Genomic DNA, 20,683 nt, shown 5'->3' on the forward strand with positions numbered 1-20,683 from the left:
GGAGCAGTGTGTGTGCAGTGTGGATTTGTGAGTGTGGATGTTCAAGATAGGATTGCAATAGGGACGCAGGGTGAGATATTTGTGTAGGCTGACCAGGCCCGGTTCTACGGGGGTGCATAAGGGTGCATTGCACCCTCAAGTGAGTCGTTATGCACCCTCATTTGAAAAACGAAAACTGAAAAAATATATATTAAAAGTGAAAAATATTACATATATAATAACAATAATAATAATTGTAGTAATAATAAGAAGAATATAGTCAATGATGGACATCAGAAAATGGTTAAAACAACCAGCCCTTATCGCCAGCAGTAACACTGCATATACTGCAGGTAATAACAGTTCAGGTCATGGGGACATTACGTTACCCGCGGCCACTGTCGAGGACACTAACGTCCTCCCACCAGACTCGCCGGCTTTGCCCGCCTCGCACGGAGGCGGAGCAGCCGCAGCCGTCTTCATTGCCCCAAACACCGCCACCCCTCGGCGGCACGCATGTGCCAGAGGGCCTCGGCAAAACAGAGCCTGCCCAGGTATATTTAAAAAAGTACCCAACTCGCCTGTACAGTGGGGCAAGGCACTCATTTTGCAGCTCACGGTTTCAAAACAGAGATTGGCTGGAATATTCATGTAAAAACGATGCCATCTTCTGCTATGCATGTATTGTAGACATTTCGGTTCAAGTACGTCAGATGCCTTCACCACAACTGTACCAGAGTACCAACCGCTGTCTCCTGGTACTTATCTGAGTAACTCACTCACTAAAAATGAAATACTATATGACAGTAAAACAAGAATGCAGTTTGAAAGAGGAGTGATTTGTAAATATCCATAAAGAAAAATTAATACTGTTTACAGTTCTGTTTCATATGAGTGTTGAGAGATGTATCCATGGATCTCTTAATTTTGCTCTCAAAATGCACCAGATTGATGCTTTTAACTTCAATATTTAAAAAAACTCTTCCCGGGGGAGCATGCCCCCGGACCCCCCTAGAAGAGGTGAGGTCCACTCCCCACATATAAAAATAGCACTTTACCCCTGCACCCTCTCTAATCTCAGATGCACCCTGAGTCATTTTGTTCTGGAACCGGGCCTGAGGCTGACCAGGAAGTTTGCATCGGAGTTTGGTTCTTTCGACAAATGAAATTCTTCCTTTGGATTCAGGATAATTTCAGGAATAAGACCTTTGGCGAACACAAGTTTATGATACTTACATGATTTGTTCGACACGACAAGTCACCACCACTTTTATCATTTTTTAAGAGTGATTTAAAAATTCAGAAAGCAAACATTACCACCACTTACTGTAGCTCAGTGGTTCCCAAAGTGGGGGGCGTGTCTATATGCGCTAATGCGTAATGACGTTATTGTCTCAACAACCAATTGAGTCTCATTTAGACACTTGTTAGCAACAGCCTTTCTTAGCACACATTAAAGCATCCAAATGAACAGGTGGGGTATTTAGTGAACAATGTAATGTCAAATATAACAAAACGTTAAAATCTCTTGTGTTGACAGCTGACCTTATTTCAGGCATCTAACAAGGAACAATAAAACATTGACTTAGATATGTCAACAAAAGTGCCAAAAAAGCTGACTTCTTTTCAGGTTCTGACTTATGTGAACATAATTATCTTTAGGCGTAGCCCAGATAACTGGGCTAACTCCGCCTACTGAAGAAGATCATGTGATCAGAAGCTGTATCTTGTGATGAGATCAACATCAAAGTGAAGCATGTTACACCAGCTGAAAATCATGGAGCAAAAGAAGAGCCGTCTGAAAAATCACACACCTTTTTTTCCAAAGTCTTAAAAATAGGCAGTAATTAGATCTCAGTGGAGAATTAAAAATAAATGATTTCTACTCTATCAATGTGGTCCCCCCTGCTCTCTCTCTCTCTCTCTCTCTCTCTCTCTCTCTCTCTCTCTCTCTCTCTCTCTCTCTCTCTCTCTCTCTCTATCTCTCTCTCTCTCTCTCTCTCTCTCTCTCTCTCTCTCTCTCTCTCTCTCTCTCTCTCTCTCTCTCAATTCAATTCAATTCAAAGGGGCTTTATTGGCATGAAAGTTAAATTAAACATACATTTCAAATGTTTACATATTATTGATGATATATATACAGTGATATAATTACATTTCAACACAGGTTGTGGCATGTGTATACATATTGGGCAGCAAGGTGTGCCTTGTCTCCTTCTCCTAGGAGTACTCTCAGTCTTGAGAGGTCATCAACCTCCTTGAAACCTGGGATTACAGAGTTCAACTTGTTCCAGTAAACGCTCCTTACTTCGTTGAATGTTTGGCACTTCAGGAGGAAGTGCATCTCTGTCTCGGTCTCACCTGTCGTACAGTGACCACATGTTCTGTTCTCTTTTGGTTGCCAGGATCTTTTGAGTCTTCCTGTTTCGATTGCCAGTCTGTGGTCACTGAGCCTGTACTTGGTTAGGATCTGTCTCTGCTTTCTATCTCTGACAGTAGAGAGATATTCTGCAAGCTCGTACTCTCTGTTTAGAGCCAGGTAACATTCTAATCTGCTTTGGCTTCTCGTCTCGTCTTCCCAATGTTGTAAATAGTTGTCTTTACATTGTGCTATAATGCGTTTGACTGCGATTGGTGTTTGGAGAGTAGTGCTGCTGAGAGACTGGTCAGAATGGCTCTGAGAGGGGGCAGCTAGCCTCAGCACCAGCTGCCATAGGGGACTCTTTTCTGGGGTCAGCTCTTGGCTCTGGAGGGCTTTGGAGTGGAGGGTGTCTCGTGGGCTGGATCTAAGGTGGTTAAAGAATGTTAGTGCTCTCTTTTGAGTGTTGATGATCAGTGGGTATCTGCCTAATTCTGCTCTGCATGCATTTGTTGGTGTTTTTCTCTGAACACGTAAAATGTATCTGCAGAATTCTGCATGTAAAGACTCTGTTGGATGTTTGTCCCAGCGGGCATAGCTCTGGTGACTGAGTGGACCCCACACTTCACTACCGTACAGCGCAATGGGCTGGATCACACTATCAAAGATTTTGAGCCAGATTTTAACTGGAATCTGGACATTATAAAATGTTCTCTTAATTGCATTTAGAGCTCTTCTGGCTTTTTCTTTGAGTGCATTCACTGCCATGTTGAAACTTCCCGATGCTGTTATGGTTAAACCGAGGTAGGTATAACTCATACTATGTTCGATGATATGATTGTTTATGGTAAACTGGTATTTGTTCTCCTGACATCTGGGGCGTTTTTGGAAAACCATGACATTAGTTTTCTTCATATTGACTGCCAGGGCCCAGTCCTTACAGTACTGGTCTACTATGTCAAGCTGCTGTTGGAGTCCTTGTTCAGTAGGAGACAGCAGAACAAGGTCATCAGCATAAAGCAGACACTTCACCTCTCTATCTAGGAGGGAGAGGCCAGGAGCAGCACAGTGATCCAACTGAACAGCAAGTTCATTTATATATATATTAAATAAAGTGGGACTTAAATTGCAACCCTGACGAACGCCTCTTCTCTGGGTGAAGAATTCAGTTTGTTTGTCTCCAATTTTAACAGCACATTTATTCTCTAAATACATTGATTTAACCAGATCGTACATTTTGCCCCCTATACCACAATGTAGAAGTCTATAATAGAGCCCTTCGTGCCAAATAGAGTCGAAAGCTTTTTTGAAATCAATGAAACAAGTGAATATTTTACCATGTTGTGTTTGGTGTACATGTTTGTTAACTAAAGTGTGAAGGGTATACACATGGTCGGTGGTGCGGTGTTTTGGAAGGAAGCCAATTTGATTTTTACTCAAGATGGATTGTTGGTTAAGGAAATCTTGTATTCTTTTATTTAGAATGCTACAGAATAATTTCCCCAGACAGCTGCTGACACAGATGCCACGGTAGTTATTAGGGTCTGATTTGTCTCCACTCTTATGAATGGGGGAAATGAGCCCTTTGCACCAGATGTCAGGAAAACATCCTGACTGCAATACGATATTGAACAGCTTTAACACTGTCCCCTGCATCTCTGGGGTGCTGCATCGGAGCATTTCGTTTTTAATGTTGTCTGGGCCACAAGCTTTCCTTGGCCGGAGAGATTGTGTCTGTGTGGTCAATTCTTCCCAAGTCATTGGGAAATCAAGAGGGTTTTGGTTGTCTTTAATAGTTTCTTCTAATGTTTGGAGTTTCTCTTTTGTAATACACTGATTTGAATGTATTAGATTTATTGGTATGTCTTTGTACAAACTTTCAAAATGTTCTCTCCAGATGTCACCGTTTTGGATGGGTAATGCTTGTGGTTGTTTTGTGTTGAAGTTGTTCCACAAACCATTTGTCAGCGTTTTGCCTTTTAACAGGCTTCCGTTTTTGCTTTATAAGGTCAGCTTTAATAGCTGCCTTGTGAAATATCATATTGATATAATCAATGGCCATGTTTACACCATCTTTGGTAGGACCATATTGATTTTGGTCAAATAGTGACCTCTCTCTCTCTCTCTCTCTCTCTCTCTCTCTCTCTCTCTCTCTCTCTCTCTCTCTCTCTCTCTGCTCTCTCTCTCTCTCTCTCTCTCCTCTCTCTCCTCTCAGTCTCTCTCTCTCGTCGGTCTCAATCCTATTCTCTCTCTCTCTCTCTCTCTCTCTCTCTCTCTCTCTCTCTCTCTCTCTCTCTCTCTCTCTCTCTCTCGGTTTGCCAGGATCTTTTGAGTCTTCCTGTTTCGATTGCCAGTCTGTCTCTGCTTTCTATCTCTGACAGTAGAGATATATTCTGCCAGCTCATAATCTCTGTTTAGAGCCAGGTAACATTCTAATCTACTTTTAGTTTCTTCTTCCCAATGTTGTAAATAGTTGTCTTTACATTGTGTTATAATGCGTTTGACTGTGATTGGTGTTTGGAGAGCAGTGTTGTTGAGAGACTGGTCAGAGTGGCTCTGAGAGGGGGCAGCTAGCCTCAGCACCAGCTGACATAGGGGACTCTCTCTCTCCCTCCCCCCCCCCCTCTCTCTCTCTCCTAAATTTAAGCAGCAGAACACACAGAACCCTAGACTCATCTCATGTTTCCTCAACAAATAACACGCAGGGTGGGCTATCACTTGTATGAACATGCATCTGTGTCAAACACTGCATGTCTCCATTAGCAGCTTTTGTCTGGAATCTAGAGCAGACATGGGATGGATGCAGACAAGATGGGGAGTAAGACATACTAATAGACTTTATCACTGACTTGACATGCAGGCTGCTGTTATGTACTAGACAAGTTTGTTGTGCACATTGCGTAACACTGGCAGTACTGTCCAATTCAATATATTGTTAAGGACACTGGGGTGGAACATTGATTTGTTTTATTATAAACATCGTTAGAAAAGAAGCTGAGGAAATCTCCATGATGTGATGTTAAAATTAATACAAACCATCCCATAAAAACAATAAAATCAGATAAAAACATATACAAAACAATGTTAATGTTATACAAGAGCAGACTTAAATCAAGAATATGTAATGTTTGTTGACATTTTGTGTGTTAAGATCTGTATTTTGAAAGTGACCTTTTCTGTATTTGTTAACATGGCGGGATAAAGAAAGGTCAAAGGTCAGTTTGGGTAGTGTATATTTTCACACACCAAATTAACTCTTTGTTAAAAACACTTGATTGTTGGCTAGTGCCAGCGCTGTATTACATTTCATTTATTTAAAATAGTGAGTTGGGTTTTGGTTTTCCAAAGATGCTGTTATTTAGAATAACTTTTGTTTCATTAGTTTGGTTAGTTTGGCATTTCCATGTTGTACAGTCCCTAAATGTAAGAGACACTTTTGTCAATGGAAATGATCTCAAACATGATTCTCTCCCCGATTTAAAAACGTTTCTTGCTCCAGTTCTTTTTTTGGCATGTGACAACTGCAACATTTTTTTTTTTAGAAAATCCAGTTATGTTAAGTCAATATTAGACAGGAAGTCTTCCTCATCTTCGCTTTGTGTGGCGATCATGGGAGGTGGGGCTTTGGTGGTGTCCTCCAGTATCTTCTTCTCCAGAGCTGCATCTTCTGGACTGAGCCCCTCTCCTTTGGTCATTACGTACACAAAATATTCAAAGCCTTCTCCGTAACTGTACTCGGTAATCGACCAGTTGTACTCTGTGCGAGCATAGAGGCGTTTCCTGAAGAGGGGATTGGCAAACGTTACAGAGACAAAGCGTCCTCCTGGTTTCAAGCAGCGACTAATCTGGAAGAAAGAGAGAAAGAGAATCAAAATACATCACCACCAAGATGCACACCATTTTAATTCCCTCTGTCAATGCCAGCAACCTCAACCTCATCCTTAGGATCTCTCCAATAAATCGCATATCCTTGCATCGCTGTAAGCCTGAGCGAACGTTAAGCACGGAGATTTTCAGTCCACAAGTTTGGTTCCCTAGCCATGCAGTCTGATAACACGCTGTGACAGCACTACAACTTCCCCTCCATATGAATTATTGTTGTTCTGGGTCCATCAACACTCGGGTGTGTTCATCCTGCGTGTGAGGTTCACATGTGCATCAGGACCAGATCAGGACCCAATAAGCTTCAGAGGACTGCAGAGCTATGACAGTACACACAAACACACAATGTGAAAATTGACACCAACACAAGCAAGCAGAGACACATGTAGGTAGGCAGGGAGTTTCTCCAGAGACAGAAGTGTGTGGGAGTGAAGGAACAGAGTCTGCAGAGCAAGGAGCGACAAACCTTTCATATTGTACAACCAAACGTGTAAACTGGGTCAACATCGCATAGTTAGGGAACGGTCACAGGCAAACAGCAATAGGCATTTCCAGTCAGTGAACATTATCATACAGCCATACGGCGACACTTTGGTAATCAGCATAGACTGTATAGAATGTGTCCGTAGTCTCTCTGACATCACCCATAGATTTCAGTCAAAGCGTGATGGAGGTGGCTCCAGCTGTCACCATACACGGCCTAACTCACGGTTAATGCAACACATCAGTGGAGCAGACAGCGAGTGTCACACAGAAATCACTGTATTGAAGACTTGGTAGTCTAATTGTACCTTTTTAAAAATCAAAACGTATCTTTCACTGTTGAAGACCGGCAGTTAGGTTAACGTTGATAACACTTCCAATTTTCGATTGACTTGCAAACATTACCACCACTTAGCTGTAGCGAATGCGTAATGACGTTTAATGTCTCAACAACCAATTGAGTCTCATTTAGCCATTTGTTAGCAACAGCCTTTCTTAGCACATATAAAAGCATCCAGGTATTTAGTGAACAATGTCAAATATAACAAAATGTTAAAATCTCTTGTGTTAACAGCTGACCTTATTTCAGGCATCTAACAAGGAACAATAAAACATTGACTTAGATATGAGAGGACCAAAAGTGCCAACAAATCTGACTTCTTTTCAGGTTCTGACTTATGTGAACATAATTATCTTTAGGTGTAGCAACATAAAACATGCTATCAGTTCCAGATAACTGGGCTAACTCCGCCTACTGAAGAAGATCAGTAACGTTGATAACACTTTCAATTTTCGAATGACTTGTTTTGTGGCCTTGGGCGTCAGACTTCACATTCAAGATTTGAGACTTTCAAATTGGAAATCAACACCAAAAGTATTTTTTTACGAGCTAATACCTGAGGCCCTAATGCTACACACTCAATGTAGATACAAAAGATGGATGGATACAATATTGACAGGCTGCTGCATGGTCTCTGAAGATGGCTTGGTTTTGAAGTCAGAGGAGCTGGTCATGTCATACAACCAGGATTGAGTAGTTTTGGTCCGTACAGTAAAGTTGTGACCCCCCCCCCCCCCAACACTGTCCTGCAGTATTTGGAGAGAGGAGTCGCTCTGAAGCGAGCATGAGTATCCTGCTCTCCTCACATGATTCATCTTCACCAGCAAGCAGCCCGACCATGAATTATTCACTCTGCACTGTGACACGGAGGAAAAGCGAGAGGAAGGGTGCAGGGGTCTCTGAATATTGGATGAAATTAGTGGCTGATCTAGATTAGAAAGTGTCTGACAAAAACATGGCAAAGAGTCGAAAGAATGTACGGATGAAGCCATGAGTATAACAAAGAAATCAATCAGCTAACATCTTCTTCAACACCTTGTTTTAACTTTTCAAGACTTACAAACTGATCTTCAACATCATAATATAGCCAGGAGTTGATTTTAACCAATTGACTAAAGCTCGATAAAAACATGATCAACTTTTCCCATTGCCCTCAGACTCGTATATCCATATATATATATATATATATATATATATATCATATATTAATATATATATATATATATATATATATTAATATATATATATATATATATATATCATATATTCATATATGTTATTGTACAATTTCAAAGTTTTCAAAGTTTTTTCCCTCCAAATATTAGCAAAAATGTCAAGTTTAGGGCCAAAAAGTGACATCTTTCCATTTTAACCTTGAATTTAAATCATGACAGTTTCCTTAGAAGGCCAGATTTAATGACAGATTGCTGGAAATAAAAAAAGTTAAAGTCTGGTACAGGTGGAAGCCTCCGGAGGCTTTGGTGAGTGAGGTAACCGGAGGTGGGGTTAACAAAGGTCATCCTCCTTAGCCCACCACTTAAGCCATTATTCATGCCACGGGGATGTATGGGTGCACCGCAGGATGTGTCCCTGTGCAGTGTAACTTCAGAGCCTGATGTCACTGCTGACTGAAGGACCTACGTCACTGCAACCCAAGACCAACCTGAACCACAGCAGAGAGCTCGGCTTCAACTGAGACTACGTGTTAGCTCGGTCGACAGTCTGAGGATGGCTTCGACCGTATTTTGTTCTTTTGTTTAATTCTGTTTCAGACCATTTCAAACCAACTGACACACATAATGTTATCCCAACCAACAGCATGTGTTTCCAGCAGAGATTGTTAACCACGCTTGGCATGGACACAAATGTATCCTTATCAAGAGGAGGATGATACATTGAGTGTGGTGAGTCATACTGTATATATTTACAGTAGGCACGTGTACTACTACAAAAGCTCTGGTACTATCATCAACACACACATTGGAGCTTTTACTACGGTAAAGGCTCAACAGTGACAGGTCTGTTTGGTTGTGATGTTGTGAAAGCTACAGATACACATTTCATTTAAAGAAAAGCAAGAGGTCTTTTAAGCTCTAATGTATTTAAGAATGGAAAACTGGCTCAGGTAGAGTCGCTTTTCTTAATCAACAGGTGGAGGCCCGCTGGCTGTTCACCCAAACACTGGAGTAAGGAAACCACATCCCCAAAACACTGAGTCAGTTTTCAACATCCACTCTCAGTCCAACATCTGTAAGCTGATCCTAAGTAGGCCACAGGGCTTCTCCAAGAGGACAGAGGAAACCACTCTGTTAGCACCCATCTTCATACAGTCACAGAAACCATTCCTCAACATTCACGCACGCACGCACGCACGCACACACACACACACACACACACACACACACACACACACACACACACACACACACACACACACACACACACACACACACACACACACACACACACACACACACACACACACACACACACACACACACACACACACACACACACACACACACACACACACACACACACACACACACACACACACACACACACACACACACACACACACACACACACACACACACGACAGGATGATCTAAAACACGCAGGCAGCTTCACGGCCTCTCCTGAATTATGCAGTGTCGAAGTGACCTGCCCTGCCTGGAGCACGATGCAACAGAAAGGTAATAGGAGAAGTTTGGATACCCCACGAGGAATTCCAGGTAATCCCACTGGCGTTTTAAGAAGTTTAGAGATATTTTCATCACATTAATGAATTAATCCAATTAATATTTCCTTATGTGCCACCATACATTGAATTAGATAGGTTAGGTTTTAGGTAGAAATGATCAAGACGCTTGCACGAGAACGCTTGAAATATTTACTTTTTATATGTCAGACCAAGTCCCTGTGTGACCTTTTGAACGAGTGAACATTAAGATAGAAGCTGTCGGTGAGAATGACATTTATTCGAATCTGTAGGATTTCTTTCTCCAGCTGTGTGTCCTCAATATCTCCTATCCATTGCTTTGTCTTTCTCTCTTTACAGAACTGCAATAATAATATCCATCCTCTTGTATCTCCATTCTCTTCTTCCTGAGCTCATGTTGGCCTGAAGATACTGTACATGAGATAACTAATAGTCTGCGGTGGTCAGACGGGGACAGGTGGTCACATTGTACTCAGTGATATCACTCCGAAGGACCTTTGAGTTTCGTAATTCTGGGTTCATCTGAGATTGCAAAAGGTAAAAGGTTGTCGCTACTGAGGCAGTAAGCGCCCACGGTATCCTTCTTTCGTATTCCCCTGCAGCAAGACAGATGCAGATACTTAAGGGAAATTATAGTAAGAGTGACAGTAAGTAAAACAATAAAACCAGAGTGCAAAGAACACTACAAGCTTTATTGTTGAGCTTTAAACCACATCTCACAGCCTTCTTCTCAACCTTCAACCCAACTGGCTGTTAATGACCTTGATAAGATGAGGTTGAAAGCTACAAACAAGAAGGTGGATCTTGAATAAAGATTTCTCTGACAAAATGTTTATATTAACTTGTGATTGTCCACTTTTCATGTGTCTACTTAATGAGTTTTAAAACAAGCTAAGTGGCTCATGGAAAATACTGAGTTCCCTCCCTTTCCTATTTTTTTCTTGCATCAAAAGATATGATTAAATTAATTGCATGATTTGACAGAATCTTGGACGCCTTACTCTGTCTTGATTTAGACCTGTGCTTAAATCCATACATGGCAAGTGAAAAAGGGAATGTTTTTATTAAGTGGGGCAGTTGGTCCATTTCACAGAGTAATGAAGGAGGCAATGTGAGTGGTCAGGTTCAGCTGTGCAGTGCGCTATATTATGATCATTCATTTGACACAGACAAAAGACAAAAAATATCTCCGATATGACAATAGATGCCCTTCATCCATGTGTGGGAGGATCCAAAACACAAAATAGCTGCGAATATTATTTTGTTATTGTTTGTCTACTTCAACAGATCACAGAGGCTGTGTAGGATGATTAGTGAGAGGCATGTAGAGTGTGTGTGTGTGTGTGTGTGTGTGTGTGTGTGTGTGTGTGTGTGTGTGTGTGTGTGTGTGTGTGTGTGTGTGTGTGTGTGTGTGTGTGTGTGTGTGTGTGTGTGTATCACTGTGGCAAAGCTGATCAGTTGGTAGAAACAACAGCAGAGCCCTATCTCCATTCGGCAGACTTGTACAGACCACAGCCTACTGTCTCCTTTCGTGTTACTGCACACACACACACACACACACACACACACACACACACACACACACACACACACACACACACACACACACACACACACACACACACACACACACACACACACACACACACACACACACACACACACACACACACACACACACACACACACACACACACACACACACACACACACACACACACGCACACACACACACACACAAAACAAAGCACACATGCATTACTCTGCACCCGCTAAACATGCACGTTTAAACACACAATTAAACTGGGTCAAACAAAAAAGGGGTTTTTATTCTGGTCATTTTTTGTTTCTAGTTCTTAAATGAGCTTCCCCCAGTGTTTCTCTGGTTGCTAACTGGTCTCTTGTAGCTTCACAGACCCACCTCAATGTTTCCCCACTCTAAAGAAATATGCCTGAGAAAGCAACCTTTTCTCTTCCACTCCATTCCACCTCCACCGCATACATGTGTTAACGTCTTGAGGAAACGGGGACATGAAGTGGGTGAAATGAGTAAGGAGAGAAAGGGGTGTTGTGAAAATGAGGTCTAATGGCCAGTCTCCTAACAAGGCAGGGCTGCTTTTCCCACAAGGGTCCTGCTTCATGAGCCAAATGTGCAAATGCTATAAAGGCACCATCTGCCCTGAAGTAGCTAGTATAGATCTGCCTGAGCGAGTGGGCAGTTTCTGCACAAGTGTCTCCTTTGGGTTTGTTTCAAAAGAAAAAGCTATGGCAGAAAATATAAAAACATGATGTATAAAGATTCTAGCAGTTTTTACTAAGCGAAAGGGCTCCATATGCACACGATCAAAACAACATAATTCTGATCACACGGTTTAATTTATTCAGACACCTACTCCCACTGGAGGACTTACAGTACTTGGCACAGTGATGGATAACAGGGAGAATGTGAGTGTTGGATTGCTTCTCTTCGCTCTCCAACACTGCCTCCTCCATTCTGCCACCTTTCCTCCCCGAATGTCCCCCCTGCTACCCACCCTGCTGTCCTCCCCTCTCTTCTCCTCACCCAGCTCACACCCCATCACCTCCGCCCACCCACTGTTCTGATAAATTATACATCAGAGACCATTTCTTCTTTTCTCCCTCAACATCTATCTACCCCTGCTATAGGAGGGAAAATGGCTTGAACGGGCTCGGGTGAACACTATAGAAAGAGCTCACACTGATTCCAAACGGAGAACTCTGATTTAAATCGTAGGAGTCCGTAGGACGACAATAACATCTTGCCTTTCGATAGGCGCATCCCTCCTTCTCGCACCTCGCGTTGTCATGGAGACAAAAGTGTAGCGCTGGTCCCGGTAACATATGTAGGTCAGAACGGGACAAAAACACGAGGCAGCTCAACAGTGAAACTCACAAGTTCGTTAGACAGGGAAAATGCCGGACAGTTTGGATAGAAAGCAGCTAAAACAACACAAACTATGCTGATGGTTCGCCGTGTCCCAATCCAACGGTCGCAATTGTAGACCGATCATGTCACATCCGCCAAAGAATCCTCAAAATGTGGCCTTCTTTTTCCTGGATTTGGAGGACTCGTGATGGATCCTTCGTGGCCCAACATTTCCCAGGTTTCAATGCGCAATAACAATCAAATACAAAATGGCCTCTACTGGACTCAGCTTGGATGTATGGGCAACAGCAGAGGAATATCTTGAAATGTATTGAGTTTTTACTAACTTCAATAACTAACGACACAAACGTCAAACCCAAGGCGGCTTAAAACTTTCATTTACTGTAAAATAATGAGCCAGGTCCAGCCTGACACAACCAGTGGAAATAAACATCAACAACTTACTGGGAATATAATTCTTATAAGTGGGATAGCTTTAGGAGAATGCACAATAAAGACAAGGAATTACTATTGTTTGAAAACAAACTTCACACTGGGTCATGACTGAGTTTTCAACATGGAGATAACTAAAAGCTATGCCTTGGATATTTCCCTTAAAATGAGGGGAACGCTCGTCTTTAGGCAAATGTTCAACTAAGTGCTGATATTATGTAATTGTCAGTGTGTGTGTGTGTGTGTGTGTGTGTGTGTGTGTGTGTGTGTGTGTGTGTGTGTGTGTGTGTGTGTGTGTGTGTGTGTGTGTGTGTGTGTGTGTGTGTGTGTGTGTGTGTGTGGGTGTGTATGTGTGTACGTGGGTGTTATGTGTCCGTGCCTGTGTGTAGACCCCTGTCTAACCGATCTGCATCTTCAATTCAATCTTCAATTTAGGTGCCACTTTTTCCCCTTATGGCAATCTGGCACGCCAAGCTAAAATTAAAACCTCCTCTTTTATCAAAAACAGCCGTCTCTTGCTTTTTATCTCTCCTTTCTTCTTTGTCTCTCCCACTCCCTCTCACAGCCTCCTCACCCTTTATGCCTTCCCTTTTCATTGGGGACCAGAGAGGTTTGCTTTAATTACTGAACTACTTTTCACACTGACGGAGAAAGACAGAGACACACTTTGGACACCCACACACGCCCACTGTCACGCTTCCAGCACTGCTTTTTAAATCCCACACTCCCAAGCCTGTGTCTGTGTGTGTATGTTTCTCTGTGTGTGTCTGTGTGTTTCTCTGTGTATGTCTGTGTGTGTATGTTTCTCTGTGTGTGTCTGTGTGTTTCTCTGTGTATGTCTGTGTGTGTATGTTTCTCTGTGTGTGTCTGTGTGTGTCTGTCTGTCTGAGCATTTCGCATGTGTTCATTTTGCTCAAACTTTCCCTATCCACATGTACTACTTTAAAGCAGTCACAGATACAAAAGCAGCATTACACTTTGAATAATTATTCTAAATTAATGAAGCCATGTTTGCTATTCTCGGCGCAGTATGATGAAAAAATGATGCAGACTTTGTGAAAAACGTTGTACTGGATGGGAATGCACAGAGTCAGCATATGTGTAATTAATAAACTCATAAAGTTAAACTCTGAGGTATACGAGCCGCAGAGAATCTAGAGCAAAATATTAGCGGCTGGTACAGTTACACGTTTGGCTTCGAAATAGGAAGAGTAAAAGGAGGGGGGGGTGTTTCCCTTTTGTTGGCTCCCTCCCAATGCGCTGTTGTTTCCCCAGTCTCTAAATCTGACGCTACCTTTTAAAGCCCAGGACACTTATTACACTTATCAAGCTCTCGCTTGCACTTATATGTAATTATCTATTAAGTTATTGTGGGTAGACTGGCATCCACAGCGGCTGAGTAATTCGTTTATTGTAGCCGTTCTCTATTTAGCAACACTTGGAGTTTACAACTCACACTCCAGCTAATGTTTCACCACTTTATGTTATTAGGTTTTAGACTTAAACTGCCTCTGCATATTTAACAGCTTGGACAGAGTGGAAAAAGTCAATCAAAAGAGAGAGAGACATGGTGGATAGATCAAAAGCCAAAACAAAAACAACCACTTCGATAAAGTCTCAGCATAGCGAGCCAGAAATAAAAGGTTTGGCAGCAGCTGGAGACGGATGGAGACACAGTTAAGAGCGGAGCTCGGGAGAGGCAGAAAGGGAAGTAAAGTGGGCCAGTGTGTCTGGCTGCTGGAGGGGCCTCCCGCGGGACGAGGGGGGGGACAGGACAGTGGAGGCTCCTGCAGCACACTGACACAGTACGGTCCATTCAGTGGGCCAGTGGCACGGGGAAGCCTCTTAAACTGAAACCAACAAGCTCCGTGACACAAGAAACTGACCCCGGAACCAAATCGATACTTTGAATGTAGCTCTGAAGAAGGTAATGTCGGTACTGTTACTCTCACTTTGTCTATCTCAATATTAACATTACAAGAAATATTTGAGCCTTACTGTATGGTGGAATAAGATAAGATATAATGGCTTCCAGTATTTGTCACTTTTTATGAGAAAAAAAGTAAACCTTCAACCGAATGTGGGAATAAGTCAATATTTTGTTGGTTATAATCTGTTGGACAAGCATTTAAAGAATAACATGCAGGAGCCACTGTAGCATAGGAAGTGAGCTAACAACAGTGTTCAGCAGCTTTAAAACGGTTTTAGTTCCGCCTCTTATTAAACGTATTAAATGACTGTCAATACTTTCCATTATTGCCCTTGTGCCAACGGCAGCGTCCCTCTGTGCCCCTACTGCTTGTACTATTTTACCATTCGGATAAGTAAAGAAGAATCTGATTTGTCCTAATGTGATCTTTTGAAAAAGTGACAGCTCTTGTTTCCATATTGCGTTAATATTAAGCTGTACTAAAGTTGTAAAAGACGGGAGTTTTATGTTTGACCAATTCAGAGACATAAGTAACCCTAACCCCCAGGTCCCTTCAATAGTGTTTATTGATGTTTTATCTTCACGGACTACTGTCTACTTTCTAATGCTGCTTTAATTCTATTTTGAGATGTTTAAATTATAGTATTGTTTATTTCTCCTCATTAATTTCTACCTATGTGCAATGCCTTGTTTTGTAATGTTTTTTTTATGCTGCTGCAATGCAAAAAAACAAACAAATTGGTATCAATAAAGTACCTCTTATCTTATCTTATCAGACCGTTCTACCCACAGGGGCTTCTTGCACTCGGCAGAGGAACTGATGCCTGAGCCCCGTACAAATTCCATCAGTGAAAGAAAAATTGGCTTCATGCTGACTATGAATCCTTGAGAGTTACATACAAATGTTTTGCTTCAGTTTTACATCTCAATTGGCCACTTAAGTGCTACTTGGCAATAATTAGTTTTTATCAGCCGTCGCTCCCAGTGTCCCCCCCCCACAGGTCTCAACACACCGGAGACCTCTCAGTGACTCATCCTACAAAGGGTCAAAGGTTCACAACTCTGTGTGAGGGAAACCAAGTCATGTGAGCTGGTGCTTGTCAGAGACATCACAGTGAAAGGTCAGAAGACTCTGGTACATTAACTCTGTCCGTCACCGGTTCACAAACACTGCTGGCTCCACAGAGCACAATAACTGTCAAGATGGGTTTCTAGTGCTCAATGCAAGTTGTCCTGAATAACGGTAAACCTAATTTACGGAGTGACTGTGGAGAGAGCATTAGAGGTAGAAAACTGTTCTCTACAGCACAGGACTGCTGCAGACGTAGGCGGGCCAGTTTCCATAACAACCTGAAGAAAAAAAAAAGATATAAAAAAACCAAACAAGTTCAGCTAATTTATTCTTGAAGTTTGGGTGCAAGAAAGCAAGTCTGCTTATCTATTTTTGCTGTTGCATAACACATAACTGCAGCCTAAGTTGATAGTTCCAAAAGTAAAAATGGATGCTTATTGTTGTCACCAAACCTCCTTTATGTTCTTTTAACTTTATTCAAATGTGAGGCTGCCCCGTCATTTCTGTTTAGACAGTCGACATTTCCTTCATTCAGATGCCATGTAACATCAGCTGTTTGTGTGTCAGAGGGCCTGTTAATGAGGATGTATTGCCCGACTTTACAAACCAATGCTTTGTTTAAGGCCATAACATATAGGAGAAAAAGGAACACGCAGACGTTTGCCCGCTGTAATTGGCCAGTGATTCTTGGGGTTTGAGCCAAAACACAACAACATATAAGCAATTATATTTGTGAAAGCCAGCAGCTGTGTTTGATGCTCATAGTTTCAAAGGCTGCACGCTTTCCATGGACCAGCTCGGAGTTCTTTTAATGGATGTACATACTGCAGGCTTGTCCAAATAATAGAATTTCAACAATGCTTATTGACACATCAATCATGATTGTAAGGAATATTTGCTACGCCGACAATATAAGTTTCACAAATGAACAGGGATTCTAAAAGCTTCTGCTTAGTCACCTCAAAGCAATGTTTATTTGTCAAAGACAATGCAGACCTGGTGGTGTTCTCTGCTGGATTTCACAAATGAGGCAAGTTTCAAGAGTGTGAATTGACTTTAATGACACATGCAAAAGAATGGGAAGCAGTGATTGTCTGCAGGGAGCAGAAGGGTTTGGTCCTTTAAATCGTCAATCAAGGAATGTGACAAAGTGTGATTTCAGCTGTTCATATATAGACATGTGAGAGAAATGGATCTGAACTGAGCCTTTACAATGTGTCCAACTACACTGCAGTTATCTTCCAACTCTGAGCCAATGGGCAATACGACAGCACTATATTTTCCCAGTTATACTGCCAAATGTATAAAGCAGCTCTTTCTCCTCGCACAAAACCAGGCCGGGACTCATTAAATATTAGATCATAAAACTGTTCTTTAACTGTACTTCTACTGTCTCATTATACAGCAAGTGGTGCAGCCTTCGCAGTCAGGCAGTCAGCGCTGCACACTCAGGGGAACGAGTGATGGGTTCGAGCCCAGTGTAGTGTGACTGTACTGCATGTGAGGGAGGGAGGGAGGGAGTGGGAGGAGGAGCTGGATCCATATCAAGCAGGGAGGACTACTGAGAGAGAGGGGGTGATAATAATACGTACAATTGCAGACTATAGGGTTAAAAAGATTTGATTGGTGAGTCCCTCGCTGGTATATCAGTTCTGCTGCATCTCTTAGGGCAGGTAAACATAAACCATTATTACTTTTGTTATGTAACTCTCAGCAGAGTCCATCAAACCAGAGTGATTAAAGAAAGCTGTGTGGGTGTGCAGGGGACTAATATCACATGCATTTCCCTATATCAATTATTTACGGAGTAGTTTATACAACTGCCTCATATCAGGGCAAAACTCACTGCCCCACAAGCCATATTAGCAAAGGAGAGCACTCCCAATGCAGCAGCCAAATAAAAAAAGAATTACAAGGTAGTCTCTGTCAACAAAAGCTGTTGCTGGAAAATGTACTGTACCTGGTGTCTGGCCAACAAGGGAGTGTGATCAGAGTCTGCCCAGAGGCAAACAACATTTACAGGGAGGAGGAAGGCTCCAAAAGAGACTTGGCTCCAGTCTGAGTGGCAATAGTACTCTCACAGCTGCTGTTCAACCACACCTTGTTGGTGTCATTAAAGATGCCTGGGGTGGGATTCTGGGAGGAGAGGGATGGATGAAGTTGTTGAGGCATATGGTGGAGTGACTGTTTTAGCTCTGTAGTGTTTTTCTACTTCCACCAGGTTGGACTGGCCTCCCACAGTGAGTAGAGTAGTAGAAGAAGTTGATGTTGAAGTGACTAGAGTGGGACTGAGTCACCGGCGATTAGGCTTTAATCCAAATGTAATAGCCAAGGGAATTCCCTAGCAGTTATACTTCAGCATCAGGAGTGACTGAATCAGCAGCGACCCACTTTTAGACAAACTGGCGGGTGCAGAACAATATGCAGCTGGTTTGGTTAGCTGTATGTCCTGATGCAGTTAGTTGCAATGCATGGGGCCAAACACTATGTTGACTTTATTAAGGGACTTTAGCCAATGCTGCTTTTCCGGATAATATCTTGCCGAGGGTCATGAATGATTCACGTACCGGTACAATAAAGGTGACGAATGCAAAGTTCGTGAACAAGAAATTGCTGAGATATGATCTAAAGAAGCTTAGACGTTAGTTGATAGAACTGGGTTTAGATTCAAATGCTAAAAAAAGGGTATTTTGTGTGTTGATACCATAGACTGTATATATAGGTTGATAATGAAGATTCATCTGGGACCTGAATAAAGATGTTTGGATTTAGAGTTAACTTCATAAAGGATATAACTCTGTATCACATGCACATCTGGTTCACTGCTAGATTGTATTGCTTCAATTTCAAAGAGAAAACAAAGAGGACCACTGCTGCTGCTGCCGGCTGCACATCGTGTCACTGTAAGTGCTTTCTGCGTAACAGACAGATCAGTATTCCAGCTCCAGTTTGATAACTTATGTAACTTTGTAAATTCTCATTCCTCTCTAGAGCACAACAAGACAGAGACAGAGGGTGTCGTATTGTCATACTGATATTCTGTACACACTGTGAAGACCACTGAGACAAATGTAACATTTGTGATATTGGGCTGTATAAATAAACATTGATTGATTGATTGAACAAGAACACACTGTGATATACTTCCTGCATCTGAAGACTTATTCTTCAGTCACCTCCTTTTACTTTTCAACAGTTCCATATAATATAATATAATCATAATGTGGCATAATGCTATAATTCAGAATCTCAAAATGTAAAACAACAACAGTCTGATGCTTTAGGATGATATACAATTTAATTTAGGATAAGATTCCTAGTAGTATGTTGTCACATGTGCCTTGAGTAGAGTTTACTTCATATTTTCACCATTAGCCTGATTTCTATGGGCAGTAATGACAAACAACATCAAGAGTGCTTTTCCCAGAGTAACACTGCACATCAGTGCCTAAAGCAACCAAAAAATAAGTAATCAAAAGACTGAGCGCCTTTAAATCCCTTCGAAAAATAAAATCCACCTCATTCCTTTTTTACTGTTTGTGGCCCATGCAGTGGCTGGACAAGCTCACTGCTGCGTGCCGTTTGTCCGACCTTAAAATGTCACATCCAATTCAACAGACACTCAATAGTGCCTCACCCTCGCTAAGTACTAGTGAACTGTGGCTATTATTTGATTTTTGTGTCGGCAGTTGATCCTGCGGGCATAATATGTAGCTGATACAGACCAGGTCAACTGGAGCACTGGATGGGGGGGGGGGGGGCTGAAGCTCGCTCCCACATAGGTCCCCTCACCCCCCTGATCCCTGGAGAGAAAGTAGTTCTCCGTCTCAGAAAAAGAAGATGGAACCTTTAATTTTATACAAGCTATACTGTGCAACCAATGGTCATGATAAGGTTTGAGAGCAATATGCAGCAGCCTCTAATTCTGCAGTGAAATTATATTTTAGTAGTAGTAGCAGGAGCTGGTACCACCTAAGCAGCAGGCGTAACACGGTCGCTCCATCACTGTCGCACCTTCTGTTTGTTTGCGCTCTGCTTATCTGTCACTTTTTTTTCCCCGATTCCCTCTGTCTGTCTCTTCATCTCTCTCCGTCTGATCGTGGACTGGATGAGCGACTTGGATTCAAGAAGCTGTGATTGTTTTGTGAAAATTCAACGTGGCCACAGGCTGTTGTTTTTCATAATTAAGTACTGGAGCAACAATGTGACTACAAACAAGACACACAACAGACTGGGACTCTCACACCGCCGAGCTGTTCCAACATAATCCTCATGGTCATAATAAATACAGGTCATAGTAAACTGACCACATACAGTAGACCCAAAGTGGATGCACAATAGGGCATTTTTAAATGTTCTCAACATGTAAGAGAGCAAAACATAACCACCCCCCTTAACACCTGAGCGCTTTTCTGTTATCTCTTTATTCTCGTCTATTTCTATATTTGAAGCGACATAAAAGCCTGGTCTGTTTTTTCTGGTCCTGCATCATTTGGCAAGTGGAAGAGTTATTTCTAGCCGAGGCTATCTGTGCATGATGCAGAGGCTCAGATGGACAGAACATTGAAGATTTGTATAG

At 42.1% G+C, this 20,683-nt stretch overlaps 1 protein-coding gene across 3 annotated transcripts in view; it reads right to left on the reverse strand.

Annotated features, from left to right (window-relative positions):
- Nucleotides 1–5,202: 5,202 nt before the first annotated feature.
- The window catches only part of ece2a (endothelin converting enzyme 2a), a 76,333-nt gene continuing 60,852 nt past the window's right edge, over nt 5,203–20,683 (reverse strand). For all 3 annotated transcript variants that reach the window (XM_034103719.2, XM_034103720.2, XM_071206367.1), the window contains one exon: nt 5,203–6,180. In XM_034103719.2, coding sequence (XP_033959610.1) covers nt 5,887–6,180 — 294 coding nt within the window. In that variant the 3' untranslated portion in view covers nt 5,203–5,886. The remainder of the gene's footprint in view (nt 6,181–20,683) is intronic.

Source organism: Pseudochaenichthys georgianus, chromosome 17 (genome assembly GCF_902827115.2).
Source record: "Pseudochaenichthys georgianus chromosome 17, fPseGeo1.2, whole genome shotgun sequence".
Classification (NCBI taxonomy): Eukaryota; Metazoa; Chordata; class Actinopteri; order Perciformes; family Channichthyidae; genus Pseudochaenichthys; species Pseudochaenichthys georgianus.